Source organism: Entelurus aequoreus, linkage group LG20 (genome assembly GCF_033978785.1).
Source record: "Entelurus aequoreus isolate RoL-2023_Sb linkage group LG20, RoL_Eaeq_v1.1, whole genome shotgun sequence".
In the NCBI taxonomy this organism is placed as follows: Eukaryota; Metazoa; Chordata; class Actinopteri; order Syngnathiformes; family Syngnathidae; genus Entelurus; species Entelurus aequoreus.
Window position 1 is genome coordinate 4,813,586 of NC_084750.1, and position 20,147 is coordinate 4,833,732.

General features: G+C 41.0%; 1 protein-coding gene across 2 annotated transcripts in view; it reads right to left on the reverse strand.

Annotated features, from left to right (window-relative positions):
• The window catches only part of pals2b (protein associated with LIN7 2, MAGUK p55 family member b), a 58,675-nt gene that overhangs the window by 853 nt on the left and 37,675 nt on the right, over window positions 1-20,147 (reverse strand). For both annotated transcript variants that reach the window (XM_062029259.1, XM_062029260.1), the window contains exons 7-14: window positions 18,537-18,764; window positions 12,619-12,750; window positions 12,454-12,550; window positions 2,516-2,584; window positions 2,281-2,442; window positions 2,009-2,211; window positions 392-520; window positions 1-315 (exon numbers count right to left, since the gene is read on the reverse strand). The exon at window positions 1-315 is cut by the window's left edge and continues 853 nt beyond it. In XM_062029259.1, coding sequence (XP_061885243.1) covers window positions 139-315; window positions 392-520; window positions 2,009-2,211; window positions 2,281-2,442; window positions 2,516-2,584; window positions 12,454-12,550; window positions 12,619-12,750; window positions 18,537-18,764 — 1,197 coding nt within the window. In that variant the 3' untranslated portion in view covers window positions 1-138. The remainder of the gene's footprint in view (window positions 316-391; window positions 521-2,008; window positions 2,212-2,280; window positions 2,443-2,515; window positions 2,585-12,453; window positions 12,551-12,618; window positions 12,751-18,536; window positions 18,765-20,147) is intronic.

Below are 20,147 nucleotides of genomic sequence, written 5' to 3' on the forward strand. Positions count from 1 at the left end.
GAAAAAAGTCGCATGGTGTGCGGGCTCCAGCGAGACCATTTGCAGGAATATTTGTGTTGTTACAGAGCTCTTGTTCTCCGCTTCGGCCCTTGTACTTGCAAATACACACACAGGCTGGATTGTGTGTGTGTGGGTTCCTCAGTACACCCAGTTGACGGGGACCCACTGAGGTTCGCTACACAGTTTCTCAACGGCAGCCTGTAGCGTCTCAAAGGCTTTGTCCAGGTTGTCGTTGACAATAGTGAGGTCAAAGTAGTGGCCGTACGCCCTCTGGATGCGGGCACTCTCGTCCACCGTCTTCTTCAAGTCCACATCCTGCCAATAAGACGTTTAACGTGTAAAAAAAAAAAAGTACACAGACTGGACAGTGTAAGTGAGGTTTTGGTGTTACCGTGAGCTGCTTGGTAGTGAGGCCTGCGTCCACCACAGCTTTGTGCATGGCCTTCAGCGTGTCAAAGTCAGGCGCCGCGATGAACACTACGTAAGGCATGAACTCTGACGTTTTCAGGACCTTTAGAGCCTGCAGGGACACACCATGGACACATGCACCGTACTATTAACTCAATACAACACACTATAATACAGCAGATAATAACTCAAATATTCAAATAAGAATGTGCATATTTAATAAATATTAGAGATGTCCGATAATATCGGACTGCCGATATTATCGGCTGATAAATGCTTTAAAATGTAATATCGGAAATTATCAGTATCGGTATCAAAAAGTAAAATGTATGACTTCTTAAAACGCCGCCGTGTACACGGACGTAGGGAGAAGTACAAAGCGCCAATAAACCTTAAAGGCACTGCCTTTGCGTGCCGGCTCAATCACATAATATCTACAGCTTTTCACACACACAAGTGAATGCAAGGCATACTTGGTCAACAGCCACACAAGTCACATTGAGGGTGGCCGTATAAACAACTTTAACACTGTTACAAATATGCGCCACACTGTGAACCCACACCAAACAAGAATGACAAACACATTACGGGAGAACATCCGCACCGCAACACAACACAACAAATACCCAGAACCCCTTGCAGCACTAACTCTTCCGGGATGCTACAATATACACCCCCCGCCACCCCCTAACCCCCCAAAAACCCCGCCCACCTCAACCTCCTCATGCGCTCTCAGGGAGAGCATGTCCCAAATTCCAAGCTGCTGTTTTGAGGCTGGTTAAAAAAAATAATGCACTTTGTGACTTCAATAATAAATTTGGCAGTGCCATGTTGGCATTTTCTTCCATAACTTGAGTTGATTTATTTTGGAAAACCTTGTTACATTGTTTAATGCATCCAGCGGGGCATCACAACAAAATTAGGCATAATAATGTGTTAATTCCACGACTGTATATATCGGTATCGGTTGATATCGGAATCGGTAATAAGGAGTTGGACAATATCGGAATATCGAATATCGGCAAAAAAGCCATTATCGGACATCTCTATGATTGAAAATATTATTTTTGACACTTGAAAAATAGCATTTGTAAACCTTCCCCGCTTCCTAAAATGATTACACATTTATTATTTCAGTTCAGTTCAATCTTTTCAAAAAAATATCAAAATCATCTCCAATAAGATAACACTACTAAGGGAACAAAGTCATCTGGAGAAAAGAAGAAGAAAAAACAAGAAATGTTTGACACATTACCCCTCTGAAAAATGTGGAATGTTCCTTAAGTCACATGTGGTCCACAGGAAGTAGCTACGCCTTTACTCATAATTCACACTTTTTAAGTCGTGTCCCTGAGTTTGTACACCTAGTCTTGTTACCTCAACACATTATTTTTCCTGAAAAATGTGCAATGTTCCACAAGTTCATTTGAGGGATGTTTCCCCTGGGGTCCCAAAAAGATCTAATTTGTTGGTTTTAGTTTGTCAAAGCCTTTAAAAATGTGTTTGGTTATATGAAGGACTGAAATAAGAACAATGAAATGTCTAAATGAGATGTGTGGTATTGGTGTACCCAATGTTGTGCCCGCGCCACGAGTCTTACCTGTGGGTTGACGTCCAGGATGCAGGTGCGCCCCGTGGCCACCACTTCATGAATGGACTCCATCTTGGTGCCGTACAGGTTGCCGTCATACTCGCCGTGCTCCAGGAAGCGTCCGGCCTTCACGTCCACCTCCATCTCCGTCCTGGAGGTGAAGTGGTACGAGTTGCCGTCCAGCTCCTCGTCACGCGGCCGCCGGGATGTGTCTGTGGCGGTGAGATGTCCGATCAGTGAGGATAGTGTGATGTGGAGGTACCCGAGAGCCGGCGGCGTACACGGTATGGTGGTGCCGAAGCGGGTGGGTTGAAGGACCATGAGTCGGTTCTTTAGGCTGCGTCGGCCCACGCCCTGAGCGCCGATCAGAACCAGCGTCTTCCTCTGGAACGCGGGGACTTTAGCCACCTCCTCGTAGATCTGCAGCTCGTGCCTGTCAAACTCTTTCACGGCAAACGTGCGTCTCGTTGAGGTCACAACACAATTAGGATGCCAGCAGGATGCACTGAGCCTCACCTGCGTTCTTGGCCGTCAAATACATCATCTTCTTCTTCTTCTTCCCAGCGATGGTGCCGCACAGGATGCCTGTAAAAAACAGGCACATCAACGTCAAGAGTTCCGGCGAGTGGCGAGCCAGCCACTAGAGGGCAGTCTTGGCACGCTCAGATCAAGTTCCTTAGGCTCAGCAGATGGCCAGCTTCTCTAATCCACCAGGAAAACATGAAGTGGACCTGTTCAGATGACTCACAAAATATGATCTTCTGTGCTATTACTGTTAGCTGCACTCCAGCCCACTGAGTGGCGCTCCTTTGATTCTGCAGCCGTACCTAATAATGCGGCCTTGCCACCGCGTTTCAACATAACTTCGATTTGTGTCTTTTTTAACTCTAAATCTGATAAAGCACACATTAAAGGCCTACTGAAAGCCACTACTACCGACCACGCAGTCTGATAGTTAACTTATAAAGTGCAATTTTAAATTTCCCGCCACACTTCCGGTTGAAAAACTCCTTTGGATATGACGTATGCGCGTGACGTCACAAAATCCACGGAAGTGGTTGGACCCCATCGGAGCCGATACAAAAACCTCTTGTTTTCTTCGGCAACATTCCACAGTATTCTGGACATCTGTGTTGGTGAATCTTTTGCAATTTGTTTAATGAACAATGGAGGCTGCAAAGAAGAACGTTGTAGGTGGGATGGATCGGTGTATTAGCGGTTAAGTACAATACTTACAGCAACACAACAAGGACTACTACTAGCCGATGCTTGCCGCCAAACCCACGGATGAAGTCCTTCGCTGCGCCGTCAATCGCTGGAACGCAGGTGAGCACGGGTGTTGATGGGAAGATGAGAGCTGGCTGGCATAGGTGGAGCGCTAATGTTTTTATTATAGTTCTGTGAGGTCCGGTTGCTAAGTTGCTAAATTAGCCTTAGCGTCGTTAGCAACAGCATTGTTAAGCCTTACCAGGCTGAGAATTTTTAACCGTGTAGTTACATGTACATGGTTTAATAGTATTGTTGATCTTCTGTCTATCATTCCAGTCAGGGGCTAATTTCTTTTGTTTCTATCTGCATTTGAGACAGATGCTATCACGTTAGCTCATGCTACAGAGCTTCGTCGATGACGGGTGTCCTTCGTCGCGCCGTCGATCGCTGGAACGCAGGTGAGCACGGCTGTTGATGTAACCGTGTAGTTACATGTCCATGGTTTAATAGTATTGTTGATCTTCTGTCTATCCTTCCAGTCAGGGGTTTATTTCTTTTGTTTCTATCTTCATTTGAGAATGATGCTATCACGTTAGCTCAGTAGCTAAGTGTGTCACCGATGTATTGTCGTGGAGATAAAAGTCACTTAGAATGTCCATTTCGCGTGCTCGACTCTCATTTTCAAGAGGATATAGTATCCGAGGTGGTTTAAAATACAAATCTGTGATACACAATAGAAAAAGGAGAGAGTGTGGAATCCAATGAGCCAGCTTGTACCTAAGTTACGGGCAGAGCGAAAAAAGATACGTCCATCGCTGCCTCTCTAGTCCTTCACTGTAACGTTCCTCATCTACGAATCTTTCATCCTCGCTCAAATTAATGGGGTAATCATCACTTTGTCGCTCCGAATCTCTCTCGCTCCATTGTAAACAACGGGGAATTGTGAGGAATATTAGCTCCTGTGACGTCACGCTACTTCCGGTACAGGCAAGGCTTTTTTTATCAGCGAGCAAAAGTTGCGAACTTTATCGTCGATTTTCTCTACTAAATCCTTTCAGCAAAAATATGGCAATATCGCGAAATGATCAAGTATGACACATAGAATGGATCTGCTATTCCCGTTTAAATAAAAAATATTCATTTCAGTAGGCCTTTAAACTACTCCAAAAATCTCTTGGCACATTTCAGGCAACATTGTTTGTGATTTGTGTCAAAGCTTCCTTGGGGATGATTCATTTGAGTAACAGGACTGAGTTTTTGGCATAGAATAAGAATACATGAAATATACACTACCGTTCAAAAGTTTGGGGTCACATTGAAATGTCCTTATTTTTGAAGGAAAAGCACTGTACTTTTCAATGAAGATAACTTTAAACTAGTCTTAACTTTAAAGAAATACACTCTATACATTGCTAATGTGGTAAATGACTATTCTAGCTGCAAATGTCTGGTTTTTGGTGCAATATCTACATAGGTGTATAGAGGCCCATTTCCAGCAACTATCACTCCAGTGTTCTAATGGTACAATGTGTTTGCTCATTGGCTCAGAAGGCTAATTGATGATTAGAAAACCCTTGTGCAATCATGTTCACACATCTGAAGACAGTTTAGCTCGTTACAGAAGCTACAAAACTGACCTTCCTTTGAGCAGATTGAGTTTCTGGAGCATCACATTTGTGGGGTCAATTAAACGCTCAAAATGGCCAGAAAAAGAGAACTTTCATCTGAAACTCGACAGTCTATTCTTGTTCTTAGAAATGAAGGCTATTCCACAAAATTGTTTGGGTGACCCCAAACTTTTGAACGGTAGTGTAGATACATGTAACGATATGAACATTTCATATCATGGTTAATGTCAGCAAAATTATCGCCTAATTGTTGAATGTGCTCAAAATATACTCATACACACTTATAGCCAAGTTTTATTTCATAAAATAAATAGCCACACTATACTTTTTGATACAATAAATGTTATATAATAATATTTACCGTATTTTTCGGACTATAAGTCGCAGTTTTTTTCATAGTTTGGCCGGGGGTGCGACTTATACTCAGGAGTGACTTATGTGTGAAATTATTAACACATTACCGCAAAATATCAAATAATATTATTTAGCTCATTCACGTAAGAGACTAGACGTATAAGATTTCATGGGATTTAGCGATTAGGAGTGACAGATTGTTTGGTAAACATATAGCATGTTCTATATGTTATAGTTATTTAAAAGACTCTTAACATAATATGTTACGTTAACATACCAGGCACGTTCTCAGTTGGTTATTTATGCGTCATATAACGTACACTTATTCAGCCTGTTGTTCACTATTCTTTATTTATTTTAAATTGCTTTTCAAATGTCTGTTCTTGGTGTTGGCTTTTATCAAATAAATTTCCCCAAAAAATGTGACTTATACTCCAGTGCGACTTATATATGTTTTTTTCCTTCTTTATTGTGCATTTTCGGTCGGTGCGACTTATACTCCGAAAAATACAGTACATGAAATATAGATACATGTAACGATATGAAAATTTCATATCATGGTTAATGTCAGCAAAATTATCGCCTAATTGTTGAATGTGCTCAAAATATACTCATACACACTTATAGCCAAGTTTTATTTCATAAAATAAATAGCCACACTATACTTTTTGATAGAATAAATATGTTATATAATAATATTTACTTAAGAGTTGTATTATTTTTATTTGAGTGCTTTAATATGTTTATCTTCTTCCGTTGTAATCTTTATAAGTTTAAGTGTTTTTCAATGATACAGAGAAAACAAAAACAAGTGGCGGGTACGTCACGTCCGGTTTATGTGACGTCACTCAAATTCACTTCCTGTTGACATATTCCTCTGAGTATCGGTCGATGGTATCGGTTCTCGTCTAAGAGAGCACAGCTTGTAGGTTCAATGTACACAATTCAATATCTTATTTGAATGTCTTAGTAATATCTTGCTTATAGAAGTTTAGATTGGGGGTTGGGTTTTTTTTAAATGGGGAAAGACGTCAATGGCTTGTTAGTAGGGATGTCCGATAATGGCTTTTTTGCCGATATCCGATATTGTCCAACTCTTAATTACCGATACCGATATATACAGTCGTGGAATTAACACATTATTATGCCTAATGGTGAAGATAAAGTCCTTTTTTAAAAAAATTATAAAATAAAATAAGATATATAAATTAAAAAACATTTCTTGAATAAAAAAGAAAGTAAAACAATATAAAAACAGTTACATAGAAACTAGTAATTAATGAAAATTAGTAAAAATGAACTGTTAAAGGTTAGTACTATTAGTGGACCAGCAGCACGCACAATCATGTGTGCTTATGGGCTGTATCCCTTGCAGACTGTATTGATATATAATGTAGGAACCAGAATATTAATAACAGAAAGAAACAACCCTTTTGTGTGAATGAGTGTAAATGGGGGAGGGAGGTGTTTTGGGTTGGTGCACTAATTGTAAGTGTATCTTGTGTTTTTTATGTTGATTTAATAAAAAAAACACCATAAAAAAACTATACGGATTAAAAAAAACACTGATACCGATCATTTCCGATATTACATTTTAAAGCATTTATCGGCCGATATTATCGGACATCTCTACTTGTTAGTATTCAAGCTAGTAGCGCTTCTCCAATAAATGAGTAATATCACTGTTTCTTGAGTTTCTCAGTGATGGTTTTACGATCATTTGAATTGAAAACACTAACCGTGGGGAGTTTTACGGCACTTTTTCATTAAACCGTTTATCGTTACATCCCTAGCTCCATGACATTTATGCTAACAGCATGCTGACGATAAGCACAATACAGTGATTCAACAAAATGTGTATTTTGAAAACGAGTAACGTCTACAAGAAGTAGGTAACAGGACTGCCTTCGTGAATGATGCAACTTCCTGTGGATCATGTGACTTGTGGACCAAAGGGATGTGTTAGGGTAACAGGAGGGATTGAAAACCCAGGAACACGACTAAAGTGTGACTTTCAACTATAAAGTACAACAATGGCACAAATATGTAAAAAAAAAAAAAAATCAACATTTCTGAAGGATTTCAATCATATTACATGATGAAGACACATTTTAGGAAGTGGGAACAAGCAGCAATTGCTAGTTAAGTGATGAAGGTCGGTGAAATGAATGTTTTGAAATGTGTTTATAGAATATTAAATCAGATTAACGTTAATAAAAAATAAAATAAAAAAATAGATTGTGTATGATAAAATAAATGATTAATACTAGAGATGTCCGATAATATCGGCCTGCCGATATTATTGGCCGATAAATGCTTTAAAATGTAATATCGGAAATTATCGGTATCGGTTTCAACCTCCCGATATTCCCGGGAGACTCCCGAATTTCAGTGCCCCTCCCGAAAATCTCCCGGGGCAACCATTCTCCCGAATTTCTCCCGATTTCCACTCGGACGACATTATTGGGGGCGTGCCTTAAAGGCACTGCCTTTAGCGTCCTCTACAACCTGTCGTCACGTCTGATTTTCCTCCATACAAACAGCGTGCCGGCCCAGTCACATAATATATGCAGCTTCTACACACACATAAGTGAATGCAAGGCATACTTGATCAACAGCCATACAGGTCACACTTTTTTTTTTTTTTTTTGGTCATAAAAAAATACAATTATGTGTGCTATCCCTGCTGACTGTATTGATCTATATTGATATATAATGTAGGAACCAGAAATATTAATAACAGAAAGAAACAACCCTTTTGTACAAATGAGTGTAAATGGGGGAGGGAGGTTTTTTGGGTTGGTGCACTAATTGTAAGTGTATCTTGTGTTTTTTATGTTGATTTAATTTAGAAAAAAAATATTTTTTTATTTGTATTTTTTTTTTAATCAATCCACGGACCGGTACCGTGCCGCAGCCCGGTGGTTGGGGACCACTGCTCTAGTATACTCTGGACTGAAGCTGTGTGCCTTCATTGTTTTTGTAGCTGTTGTTTTGAGGCATGTTTAAAAAAAATAATGCACTTTGTGAAAGTCAAAGTATAGTATTTCCCATAGTTGTAGTGGGTATTAGGATTATGTCAGGGAGAGCATGTCTCAAATTCCAGGCTGCTGTTTTGAGGCATTTAAAAAAAAAAAAAAGCACTTTGTGACTTCAATAATAAATATGGCAGTGCCATGTTGGCACTTTTTTCCATAACTGGAGTTGAAGTTGTTCTCTTATTTTGGAAAACCTTGTTTTTGATTGATTGATTGAAACTTGTATTAGTAGATTGCACAGTACAGTACATATTCCGTACAATTGACCACTAAATGGTAACACCCGAATACGTTTTTCAACTTGTTTAAGTCGGGGTCCACGTTAATCAATTCATGGTAAATTTCCATTGTTTAATGCATCCAGCGGGGCATCACAACAAAATTAGGCATAATAATGTGTTAATTCCACGACTGTATATATCGGTATCGGTTGATATCGGAATCGGTAATTAAGAGTTGGACAATATCGGATATCGGTAAAAAAGCCATTATCGGACATCTCTAATTAATACAGTTCCCTTTTATCGTGCGTTTATACGTTTTAGGACTCAAATGGCACCGATTCGGTGGAATGACTTGTTGTCCAGTTCTGATAAAACTGCTTCAATTCTAAGAATGTTACTTTTATTGCTTATTGTAAAGTGTCTTTGAGTATTTAGAAAAGCGCTTCCAAATAAAATATATTATGAGGGATGTGCCAATCGATTGGCCACAGATTAGTATCGGTCAGAGTACATGATCGCCATTTCTAATAAATGACTTAACGCCTATTACCTATGGGTGACACTATATTTATTTTTAGTCCTCCGGCTGACAAGTGTCTAGCAGCTAATTAAGTGTGTCCATACACTGTGTGGAGCAGCTTTCCCGAAGATACTATTAATCACATCCATCACCAATAAAATTAACTGCATTTCTTAGTAACTTTATCACTGGAGGATGTGGCTAAACATGTTACACACCGAAAGCAAGCCAGGAACAGGCATACTGATAGCTAAACCAAGCTAGCTTGAAACAACACCAAGAAATACGTGCTAAGTAAAGTTTCAGGAGTGTAGATGGGACTATGTTACAGCAGAAAATAAGCAGACTTTAACAGGAAATTCGGAAGTAGATTAAGAAAAGTCTAGAGAGAGGATAACAACACAACTGTTGGCATATTAGCAGTCGGTACACAACACGTAAGAGAAGGGCGTATCGATCCATTAATCGGTGGTGTCGATACCATAGTTAGTATCAGAATATGATCGATACTACAGTGATTCGTTCAATATTTTTTATTTTCTCAAAGTCGTTTTTTTTAATGTTATGATATTAGATGATAAATTAAATTGGAAACTGTACATAAATATACTTAAGACAAAGATGGCAAAAATTATTGCTATGTTACATAAAATCAAAAACTCTGTAAATCAAAAGGCTCTTAAAGGCCTACTGAAATGATTTTTTTAAATTTAAACGGGAATAGCAGATCCATTCTATGTGTCATACTTGATCATTTCGCGATATTGCCATATTTTTGCTGAAAGGATTTAGTAGAGAAAATCGACGATAAAGTTCGTAACTTTTGCTCGCTGATAAAAAAAAAGCCTTGCCTGTACCGGAAGTAGCGTGACGTCACAGGAGCTAGTATTCCTCACAATTCCCCGTTGTTTACAATGGAGCGAGAGAGATTCGGACCGAGAAAGTGACGATTACCCCATTAATTTGAGCGAGGATGAAAGATTCGTAGATGAGGAACGTTACAGTGAAGGACTTGAGAGGCAGCGATGGACGTATCTTTTTTCGCTCTGACCGTAACTTAGGTACAAGCTGGCTCATTGGATTCCACACTCTCTCCTTTTTCTATTGTGGATCACAGATTTGTATTTTAAACCACCTCGGATACTATATCCTCTTGAAAATGAGAGTCGAGAACGCGAAATGGACATTCAGTGCCTTTTATCTCCACGACAATACATCGGCGAAATGCTTTAGCTACGAGCTAACGTGATAGCATCGTGCTTTAACTGCATATAGAAACAAAAGAAATAAACCCCTGACTGGAAGTATAGATAGAAAATCAACAATACTATTAAACCGTGGACATGTAAACACACGGTTAATGCTTTCCAGGCTGGCGAAGGTTAACAATGCTGTGCTAACGACGCCATTGAAGCTAACTTAGCAACCGGACTGCACAGAGCTATGCTAAAAACATTAGCTCTCCACCTACGCCAGCCAGCCCTCATTTGCTCATCAACACCCGTGCTCACCTGCGTTCCAGCGATCGGCAGAAGGACGAAGGACTTCACCCGATGCGTTTGGCGGCCCGGAGACATAGGAAGTCAAGGTGAGGTCGGCGGCTAGCGCGGCTAGCACTCCAACAAAGTCCTCCTGGTTGTGTTGCTGTAGTCCGCTGCTAATACACCGATCCCACCTACAACTGTCTTCTTTGCAGCCTTCATTGTTCATTAAAAAAATTGCAAAAGATGTCCAGAATACTGTGGAATTATGAAATGAAAACAGAGCTTTTTGTATAGGATTCTACGGTGTACCATAACTTCCGTTACTCGGACTTCGTCACGCGCATACGTCATCATACCGCGATGTTTCAGCCGGATATTTCCCGGGAAGTTTTAAATGTCACTTTATAAGTTAACCCGGCCATATTGGCATGTGTTGCAATGTTAAGATTTCATCATTGATATATAAACTATCAGACTGCGTGGTCGGTAGTAGTGGCTTTCAGTAGGCCTTTAATATGTTGTATAATTCTTTCATACTCCTATATCTTAATTATTGTGTTGAAATCTGGGGTAACAAATCAAACATCAACTCTATGCTCTTACTTCAAAAGAAAGCGATTAGAATTGTAAATAATGCAGATTATCATGACCATACCAATGCTCTGTTTATTAAATTAAAAACATTAAAACTGCACGATCTTGTTGACCTCAACACTGCTATTGTGACGTACAAAGCTTATAACCACATGCTGCCTGGGTGTCTAATATAATAAATAATAAATGGGTTATACTTGTATAGCGCTTTTCTACCTTCAAGGTACTCAAAGCACTTTGACAGTATTTCCACATTCACCCATTCACACACTGATGGCGGGAGCTGCCATGCAAGGCGCTAACCAGCAGCCATCAGGAGCAAGGGTGAAGTGTCTTGCCCAAGGACACAACGGACGTGACTAGGATGGTAGAAGGTGGGGATTGAACCCCAGTAACCAGCAACACTCCGATTGCTGACACAGCCACTCTACCAACTTCACCACGCCGTCTACAGGAGAGGTTCAAACGTAGGGAGAGTCCCTATGACCTCAGAGGTTCAGCTGTCTTTCAGAAAGCAAACATAAGAAAGAGCTTACAAAGTAGATGTGTTTCTGTCAGGGGGGTTCATCTGTGGAACAGCTTGGATGATTCCTTAAAATGTTCCAGTTCCATTCACACATTTAAAAAACACTTTAAGACCAATGTCTTGGAAAAATATATCACTCATGAATCAACACAGTAGTTAATACTATGATCAATGTTAATTAAAAACTAAATGTGAGATATAAATAATAATGGAAGTATAATTGTTTGTATACAGTATATAATTGGTGTAAAGGTTTAACACGTGTACGAGGATATTTCACATGCCTTTACTGTGTATATAATTGAACTGTGTTTATGTTGTGTGTAATGTGTATTTATAATATGTTGTACAAAGGACATTTCATAATTTTCGGAAGTTCATCTTGTACTTGACATTGTTTATAGGGTTAGGCGCAATAAGTGTTCAACTTCAGCCTAAACCCTTTCGGTCTGCAACATTTTCATTTTCAATCTATGAATGTATAACTGTTTGTTTATTTTGTTGACCATTGACCGAAGAATAATAAACTAAACTATGTTTACAAACTCATGTAATTATTTTCTGGACACCGGAAGACTTTTGAGGGCAGAAACCAAAGGATGTAAAAGAATGTGTACTATTGACTTTGTTTTGCTCAAGTGTATTTACTGCAAGAGATGAAGGAACTAGTTGTTGATACTGTTCAACTAGAAATGGAACAATGTACAGCTAAAACATGTGATCGGTATTAGTATCGGTCGATCGCACTCATGGATGGCAATCAGCAGTAAAAACAACCTGAGGGACCATCTCTATTCTGAATTGTTTTGGTATTTGGGTGTGAGCTTGATGCAGTCGGCCATTTGTATCTGGGACTCCATCAGCGGGTGTGCGCTACCTGATCCATCAAAGTCCCGCGGCACAAACGCCTTCCTCTTCTCCTCCAAGAACTGACTGGGTATCAGTCCCGTGGCCCCGCCCACCATATGGCACGCCTGTGAGTGACGACAGAGAACAACGTGACGCTCGTCCCTGGAGATCTTTCAGGACTTTGTAGCCTCACCTGCCACCAGTTGGGATCTTCTCTGTTGACGATCTGGAGGATGTCGCCTCTCTTGAACGCCATGCCCGCCTCGCGACAAGGGATGAGGTTGTCGTGGGCCGGGTCGTAGTCGAAGTACGGCCGCACGTAGACCTGTGGGCAGCCGTTAGGAGACACTGTTGGTATGCGAGCGACAGGAGACTGCGGGCAAAGTGGAGATTGTGGAATGTTTGCTGTGTGTTCCCAAGAAAACCTTTAAGATCACGATAGTGCCATCGGATCGGAACGCTCAGCTGATCAGGTACTAAAATAATACCAGGTAGGGATGGGCGGCAGGGCCTAAAATCTTGATTTCAATTTATACTGTATGGCAGCCGCCTGCAATAACGATATATATCACAATATATTATTTGGCATATACTGATCATATTTCAAAAGGAGTTAGCTGCTGACGTAGGGCTGGGCGATATATCGAATATACTCGATATATCGCGGGTTTGTCTCTGTGCGATATACAAAATGGCTTTATCGTGATTATCGAGTATACGTTCTGACGCAGTTGCTTTTAGCTGTGGGCATTACACTACAGGCGTTTCTCACTCTTGTCTCTTCTTCCCACAGAGACATAAAACAAGCGCACCTTCTTACATACGTCACATACTGTCGCGCGTGCAACGTCATACACTCTCGTGGAGCAGACAGGTAGCAGCGTGGGTAACGTTAGCTGTGATGCTAGCGGTGCGGTGCGAGTGGTAATACGAGAGAGAGAAAGAAGGTGCGAATCATGTGACAAATAAAGGAAGAAGAAGAATTAATTCCCAAGAACAACAGCACGGGGTCCGTCGTCTGGCGGTGGTTTGGCTTCAAGCGGGAAGATGTTGAACAGACAACCGTAATATGTCAAGTATGCGGCAAAAGCGTTGCTACAAAAAGTACTGCTAATTTGTAGCATCATTTGAAAAGTCACCCGCTAGAGAATGAAGAGTGCTTGAAACTCCGCATGTCAACATCTCCGGCCGGTGCCACCCAACAAAATGCTCTGACCCAATGCCTGGCGTCTTCCATTCCCACATCAACACCGTATGAAAAAAATAGTCCACAACAGAAGGAGATAACGTCCGCAGGAACCTACCACATAGCGAAGGACATACACTATTTGATTTCCTATTATGCAGCTCATTTTTATTTGACAGTTATTGAAATATCTTGTGTGACATCATGCACAAAAGTGCACTTTATTTGTTTTAAAGGCCTACTGAAATGCGATTTTCTTATTTGAACGGGGATAGCAGGTCCATTCTATGTGTCATACTTGATCATTTTGCGATATTGCCATATTTTTGCTGAAAGGATTTAGTAGAGAACATCGACGATAAAGTTCGCAACTTTTGGTCGCTGATAAAAAAGCCTTGCCTGTACCGGAAGTAGCGTGACGTCACAGGTTGTGGAGCTCCTCACATCTGCACATTGTTTACACCAGCAGCGAGAGCGATTCGGACCGAGAAAGCGACAATTTCCCCATTAATTTGAGCGAGGATGAAAAATTTGTGGATGAGGAAAGTGAGCGTGAAAGACTAGAGGGCAGTGGAAGCGATTCAGATAGGGAAGATGCTGTGAGAGGCGGGTGGGACCTGATATTCAGCTGGGAATGACTAAAGCAGTAAATAAACACAAGACATATATATACTCTATTAGCCACAACACAACCAGGCTTATATTTAATATGGCAGAAATTAATCCTGCATAACAAACACCTCTCCCCTCCCATCCATATAACCCGCCAATACAAATCAAACACCCGCACAACACACTCAATCCCACAGCCCAAAGTACCATTTACATCCCCAAAGTTCATACAGCACATACACTACCGTTCAAAAGTTTGGGGTCACCCAAACAATTTTGTGGAATAGCCTTCATTTCTAAGAACAAGAATAGACTGTCGAGTTTCAGATGAAAGTTCTCTTTTTCTGGCCATTTTGAGCGTTTAATTGACTTCACAAATGTGATGCTCCAGAAACTCAATCTGCTCAAAGGAAGGTCAGTTTTGTAGCTTCTGTAACGAGCTAAACTGTTTTCAGATGTGTGAACATGATTGCACAAGGGTTTTCTAATCATCAATCAGCCTTCTGAGCCAATGATCAAACACATTGTACCATTAGAACACTGGAGTGATAGTTGCTGGAAATGGGCCTCTATACACCTATGTAGATATTGCACCAAAAACCAGACATTTGCAGCTAGAATAGTCATTTACCACATTAGCGATGTATAGAGTGTATTTCTTTAAAGTTAAGACTAGTTTAAAGTTATCTTCATTGAAAAGTACAGTGCTTTTCCTTCAAAAATAAGGACATTTCAATGTGACCCCAAACTTTTGAACAGTAGTGTATATTTCCCCAAAGTCCCCAAAGTTACTTACGTAACATGCACATAGCGGCACGCACATACGGGCAAGCGATCAAATGTTTGGAAGCCGCAGCTGCGTACTGCGTTACACATACAAATTAAACAAAATGCTTATGGCAACATTCTGGTTGCGTACTCACGGTACTCAAAGTCCTCCTGGTAAGAGTCTCTGTTGTCCCAGTTCTCCACAGGCCAATGGTAAAGCTTGACTGTCATCATTCAGGAATGTAAACAATGAAACACCGGCTACGTGTTTGTGTTGCTGCAGCCCGCCGCTAATACACCGCTTCCCACCTACAGTTTTCTTCTTTGCTGTCTCCATTGTTCATTGAACAAATTGCAAAAGATTCACCAACACAGATGTCCAGAATACTGTGGAATTTTGCGATGAAAACAGACGACTTAATAGCTGCCCACAATGCTGTCCTAAAATGTCCCCTACAATCCGTGACGTCACGCGCAGGCATCATCATACCGAGACGTTTTCAGCAGGATATTTCGCGCAAAATTTAAAATTGCACTTTAGTAATCTAACCCGGCCGTATTGGCATGTGTTGCAATGTTAAGATTTCCTCATTGATATATAAACTATCAGACTGCGTGGTCGGTAGTAGTGGGTTTCAGTAGGCCTTTAAACTATTGTAGTGGTGTTCTGTACAAAAAGTGCACTTTAATTTAGTGTTGTTTTGATATGTCATCTAAGTGACATCATGCACAAAAGTGCACTAATAGCTTGTTTTAAAATGTCTCTGACAATCTTGCACTTTCTGTTTTGGAAATGACATGAATGTTTGTGCCACTGCTTAATAACTGTTTAATAAATACAGTTTTGCTAAATTGACTTAATTGTAATTTCCCTCTCTGCATGAACGTTTAAAATGAGCATATCCTAATGCAGTATGAACAAGAATGTTTTAATGTAGACACATAGAATCATCATACTGCTGTGATTATATGCATCAAGTGTTAATTCAAGGCTAAGGCAAAATATCGAGATATATATCGTGTATCGTGACATGGCCTAAAAATATCGAGATATTAAAAAAAGGCCACATCACCCAGCCCTATGCTGACGTAAGCGCAAACATTCTACATCATTTCCAATTGTATTATTGTCTCAAAATGTTTATTATTCTACTTGCTAATATACTGTTCATATCTGATTGCTTTCACTTAGAACATGCTTCTATCAACATGGTTCGTAGAGCAGCCAGGTGAGGGTTCCAGGTTCGATCCCTGCCTGCACCATCCTAGCCACTGCAGTTGTGTCTTTGCGCGAGATACTTAACCCACCTGCTCCCAGTGCCAACCACACTGGTTTAAATGTTACTTAGATCATGGCTTTCCCTATGTAAAGCGCTTTGAGTCACTGTAGAAAAGCGCTATATAAATGTAATTCCCTTTACTGGAAATATAATAAACACAAATATTCTGTTTAACACTTTACATTAGTTTTGGGCAAGACTACACATTTGTTATAAATCTAATACCAAGTAGTTACAGGGTCAATATATTTGTAATTTTTTGGAACGTAAAAATATCGATCTAACCTTTGTGGTATCGACCTGAAACTATACAACTAGGTATCGTTATTGTCCATATTTGTATCAATCTGCCCACCTTTATTCAAGAGCTCTAACTTAGTGGTTAGCACACCCCCCTACGATGTGTAGTGTTGAATGTTTAGTTATTCCTGGTCCTTCAGTGGGTACTTGTAATAGTTGGAGGCGAGGATTGCTGACTTACTGTAGGATAAGGGTGTAATTGTACGGGTATTTGTATTGAACCGTTTCAGTACGGGGGTTCGGTTCGGTTTGGAGGTGTACCGAACGAGTTTCCACACGGACATATTAAGTAGCGCACCGCACGTTGTGTAAACAATGCACACCGAGGCACAACACACGGCATGCTAGCAACAACCGGGCTACTTCAACATGCAAAAGCCAGAGCTGGAAGACCCTCCTGCCTCGTTAAGATCTCCCGTTTGGCAACATTTGGGCTTCGCGGTGCGATACAACAATGGATAACATCGCTTCAACGAAGAGAAAGACGAACAAACACAGCTCCCACCGCATTCAAGCAGCTTCTCCTCGGCGAGTCAGGCAGGGCTAAAGCAATAACAAATGCCGTTGGTGTTTTTATAGCAGCAGATTTAAGACCATATTGCATTAAAAACTAGATTTTGACCAACTTATATGGTGGAAGAACAATGAACCCCTATATCCTCTTACTGCCACGTTAGCCAGGCACTACCTCGCCATACCTGCTACCTCTGTGCCCAGTGAAAGGGTATTTTCCACAGCTGGAGACATTTTAACTGCAAGCAGGTCTGCTCTTTCTGCAGACAATGTGGATAAACTGATTTGTGTGGCAAAAAACATTGAGTGAAAGTCACCAGGGTTAAAGGCTGGGGGGTGAGGGGGAAGAAAATTTAATCTGAGGCTGAGTTGACTTGAAACTGTTTAATGATGCACTTTTTGTATGTAGAAGAAAAGTTTTGTCATTTTATTTAATCTGAGCAACAACTTGAAGCAGTTTAATGTTGCACTTTGTATGTGGAAATGTTACACTTTATATGTAGAAAGGTTTTGTTAAGAAACCAATTCTGAGCCTTATCTTATTTAGTTTTTATTTTATTTATGTTGACTGCATTAACCCTGGCAATCAACCTTGTGTGTATATGTATGTTATTATTATCTTTAGCATTCATGACTGCCTGCTGTTGCACTGATCAGCCTAGTGGTGGCTCACATCCATCACACACAGAGCTATTTTAAAGCAATGTTAAAAGGATGAAGCCATTGTTTACAAATTTTGTTAAATAAATAACCAGAAAATGTATATTTTGTTGTTTTCTTACTGTACCGAAAATGAACCGAACCGTGACCTCTAAACCGAGGTACGTACCGAACCAAAATGTTTGTGTACCGTTGCACCCTTACTGTAGGAGTGGCTTAGCACTGTGGAGGGACATTAGTAGCTAGCAAGCATGCTACATTGTGTTGAGGACGCGTCTGTTCGCTTGTCGCTGTCAATTTTTTGTGACACAGCTCGAATGTGTCATCAACATGCATTATCACCATATAAAAAAAGTGACATATTGCACAATCCTGGTATCAGGTAATGATGGGCCGGACACAAGTGTGCTGACACAGCAAAAGAGTCTCAGTTTTTGCCACATTGCATCAAACTGCCCCCGCCGCAGATGTTGAAGCTGCGCCAACAAGGGAGGCTTTTGCCAGGAAGCGTACGTTCTCTGTGTGATTGAATGAAACAAGCACCCGGAGGAAGCAGTAAAAACCAGCCAATAAAAGTCAAATCCAAAAAAGATGCTGCCCCGAGCTGCAGACTTGTGATTTCGCATCATCCCTCATTCCGTTCTTGTGCGCTTGACTGACTTTGTGTGCCTTGATCTGCTGGGCGTTAAATAAAAGACTGCATGGCATGGCATGAATTGTGGGAATGCCTTCTTCCTGTTCCGCTGCCCATTATCTGACTTTCATTCCGCCGGCATTCTGTGCTGTGCGTACCTGTGCAGGTGCGGGGGCGTCGCGGTAGCTTGGCAGGATTTTCAGGGTGATGCCCCCGCTGCAGTCCTTCAGCATTTCCTGGAGCTCGGTGGGATTGTTGCCCACGTCCTTGCCGTTCACCTCCTTGATGATGTCGCCCACGTGAAGCAGCCCCTGCCTGTCAATCATGCCGCCGTGGAGAATCCGTGCGATGACCAGGTCGTCTTTCTCCACGCGAAAGGTTACGCCCTGCGGGGGAAAGAAGGGGGGAGGGGGGGTCGTGACTAGAGATGTCCGATAATATCGGCCGTTAAATGCTTTAAAATGTAATATCGGAAATTATCGGTATCGGTTTCAAAAAGTAAAATAAAATAAAAGACTTTTTAAAACGCCGCTGTACGGAGTGGTACACGGACGTAGGTAGAAGTACTGAGGGCCAATAAACCTTAAAGGCACTGCCTTTGCGTGCCGGCCCAATCACATAATATCTTACGGCTTTTCACACACACAAGTGAATGCAATTCATACTTGGTCAACAGCCATACAGGTCCCATTGAGGGTGACCGTATAAACAACCTTAACACTGTTACAAATATGCGCCACACTGTGAACCCACACCAAACAAGAATGACAAACACATTTCGGGAAAACATCGGTACTGAAACACAACATAAACACAACAGAAACCCTGCCCCCCCAACCCCGCCCACCTCAACCTCTTCATGCTCTCTCAAGGAGAGCATGTCCCAAATTCCAAGCTGCTGTTTTGAGGCATGTTAAAAAAAATAATGCACTGTGACTTCAATAATAAATATGGCAGTGCCATGTTGGCATTTTTTTCCAAAACTTGAATTGATTTATTTTGGAAAACCTTGTTACATTGTTTAACACTAGAAGTCCCAGCATTTTTCTGTCTACCTAGAAGACCCAGAGAGGGGTCATTTGGCCCGACGCTTTTCCCGAATACACTAATCACTCATTTTGTTATGGTAATGAGGCTGTTAGGGGCAGTTTGTCTAGGTAGACAGAAAAATTATACATGTGGGAAATGCCGAAAGGAGCAATGGCAGTGCCAGGATTGTGAGTGACTGCTCAAATGTATGTCAGTCACGTTTACATGGACATGGTTTTTCATTCTTTGTAAATATGCTTTTTTCTTTGTAAATTTTTTTTTTTAAACTATTTTTGGCACACAAAAATAACAATTGCTTCTGCAACAACCCTCCACACCAAAACTGGGAAAACAGTTGCTTTTTCATTCTTTGTAAATATGTTTTGTTTTGTATTTTTTTTAACAATAAATGTCAGAGTGTTGATCCCTTCATTCTGTTGATCCTTGCAAAAACACACACAACCTACCTCAGAACTAAAGCTTGAGCTGTAAGGTCCCCTCCCCCACACAGGCTCAAGTGGCCCCCTGCCGTGTGCCACTAACAGCCACATTTTCATAACAAAAGGAGTGTCCACAGGGGGGACTAGGGGTCAAATGACCCTCTTGTGTGTTTTCTAGGTAAAAATGTCAATTGACCCTTCTCTGGGACTTCGCGTGTTAATGCATCCAGCGGGGCATCACAACAAAATTGGGCATAATAATGTGTTAATTCCATGACTGTACATATCGGTATCGGTTGA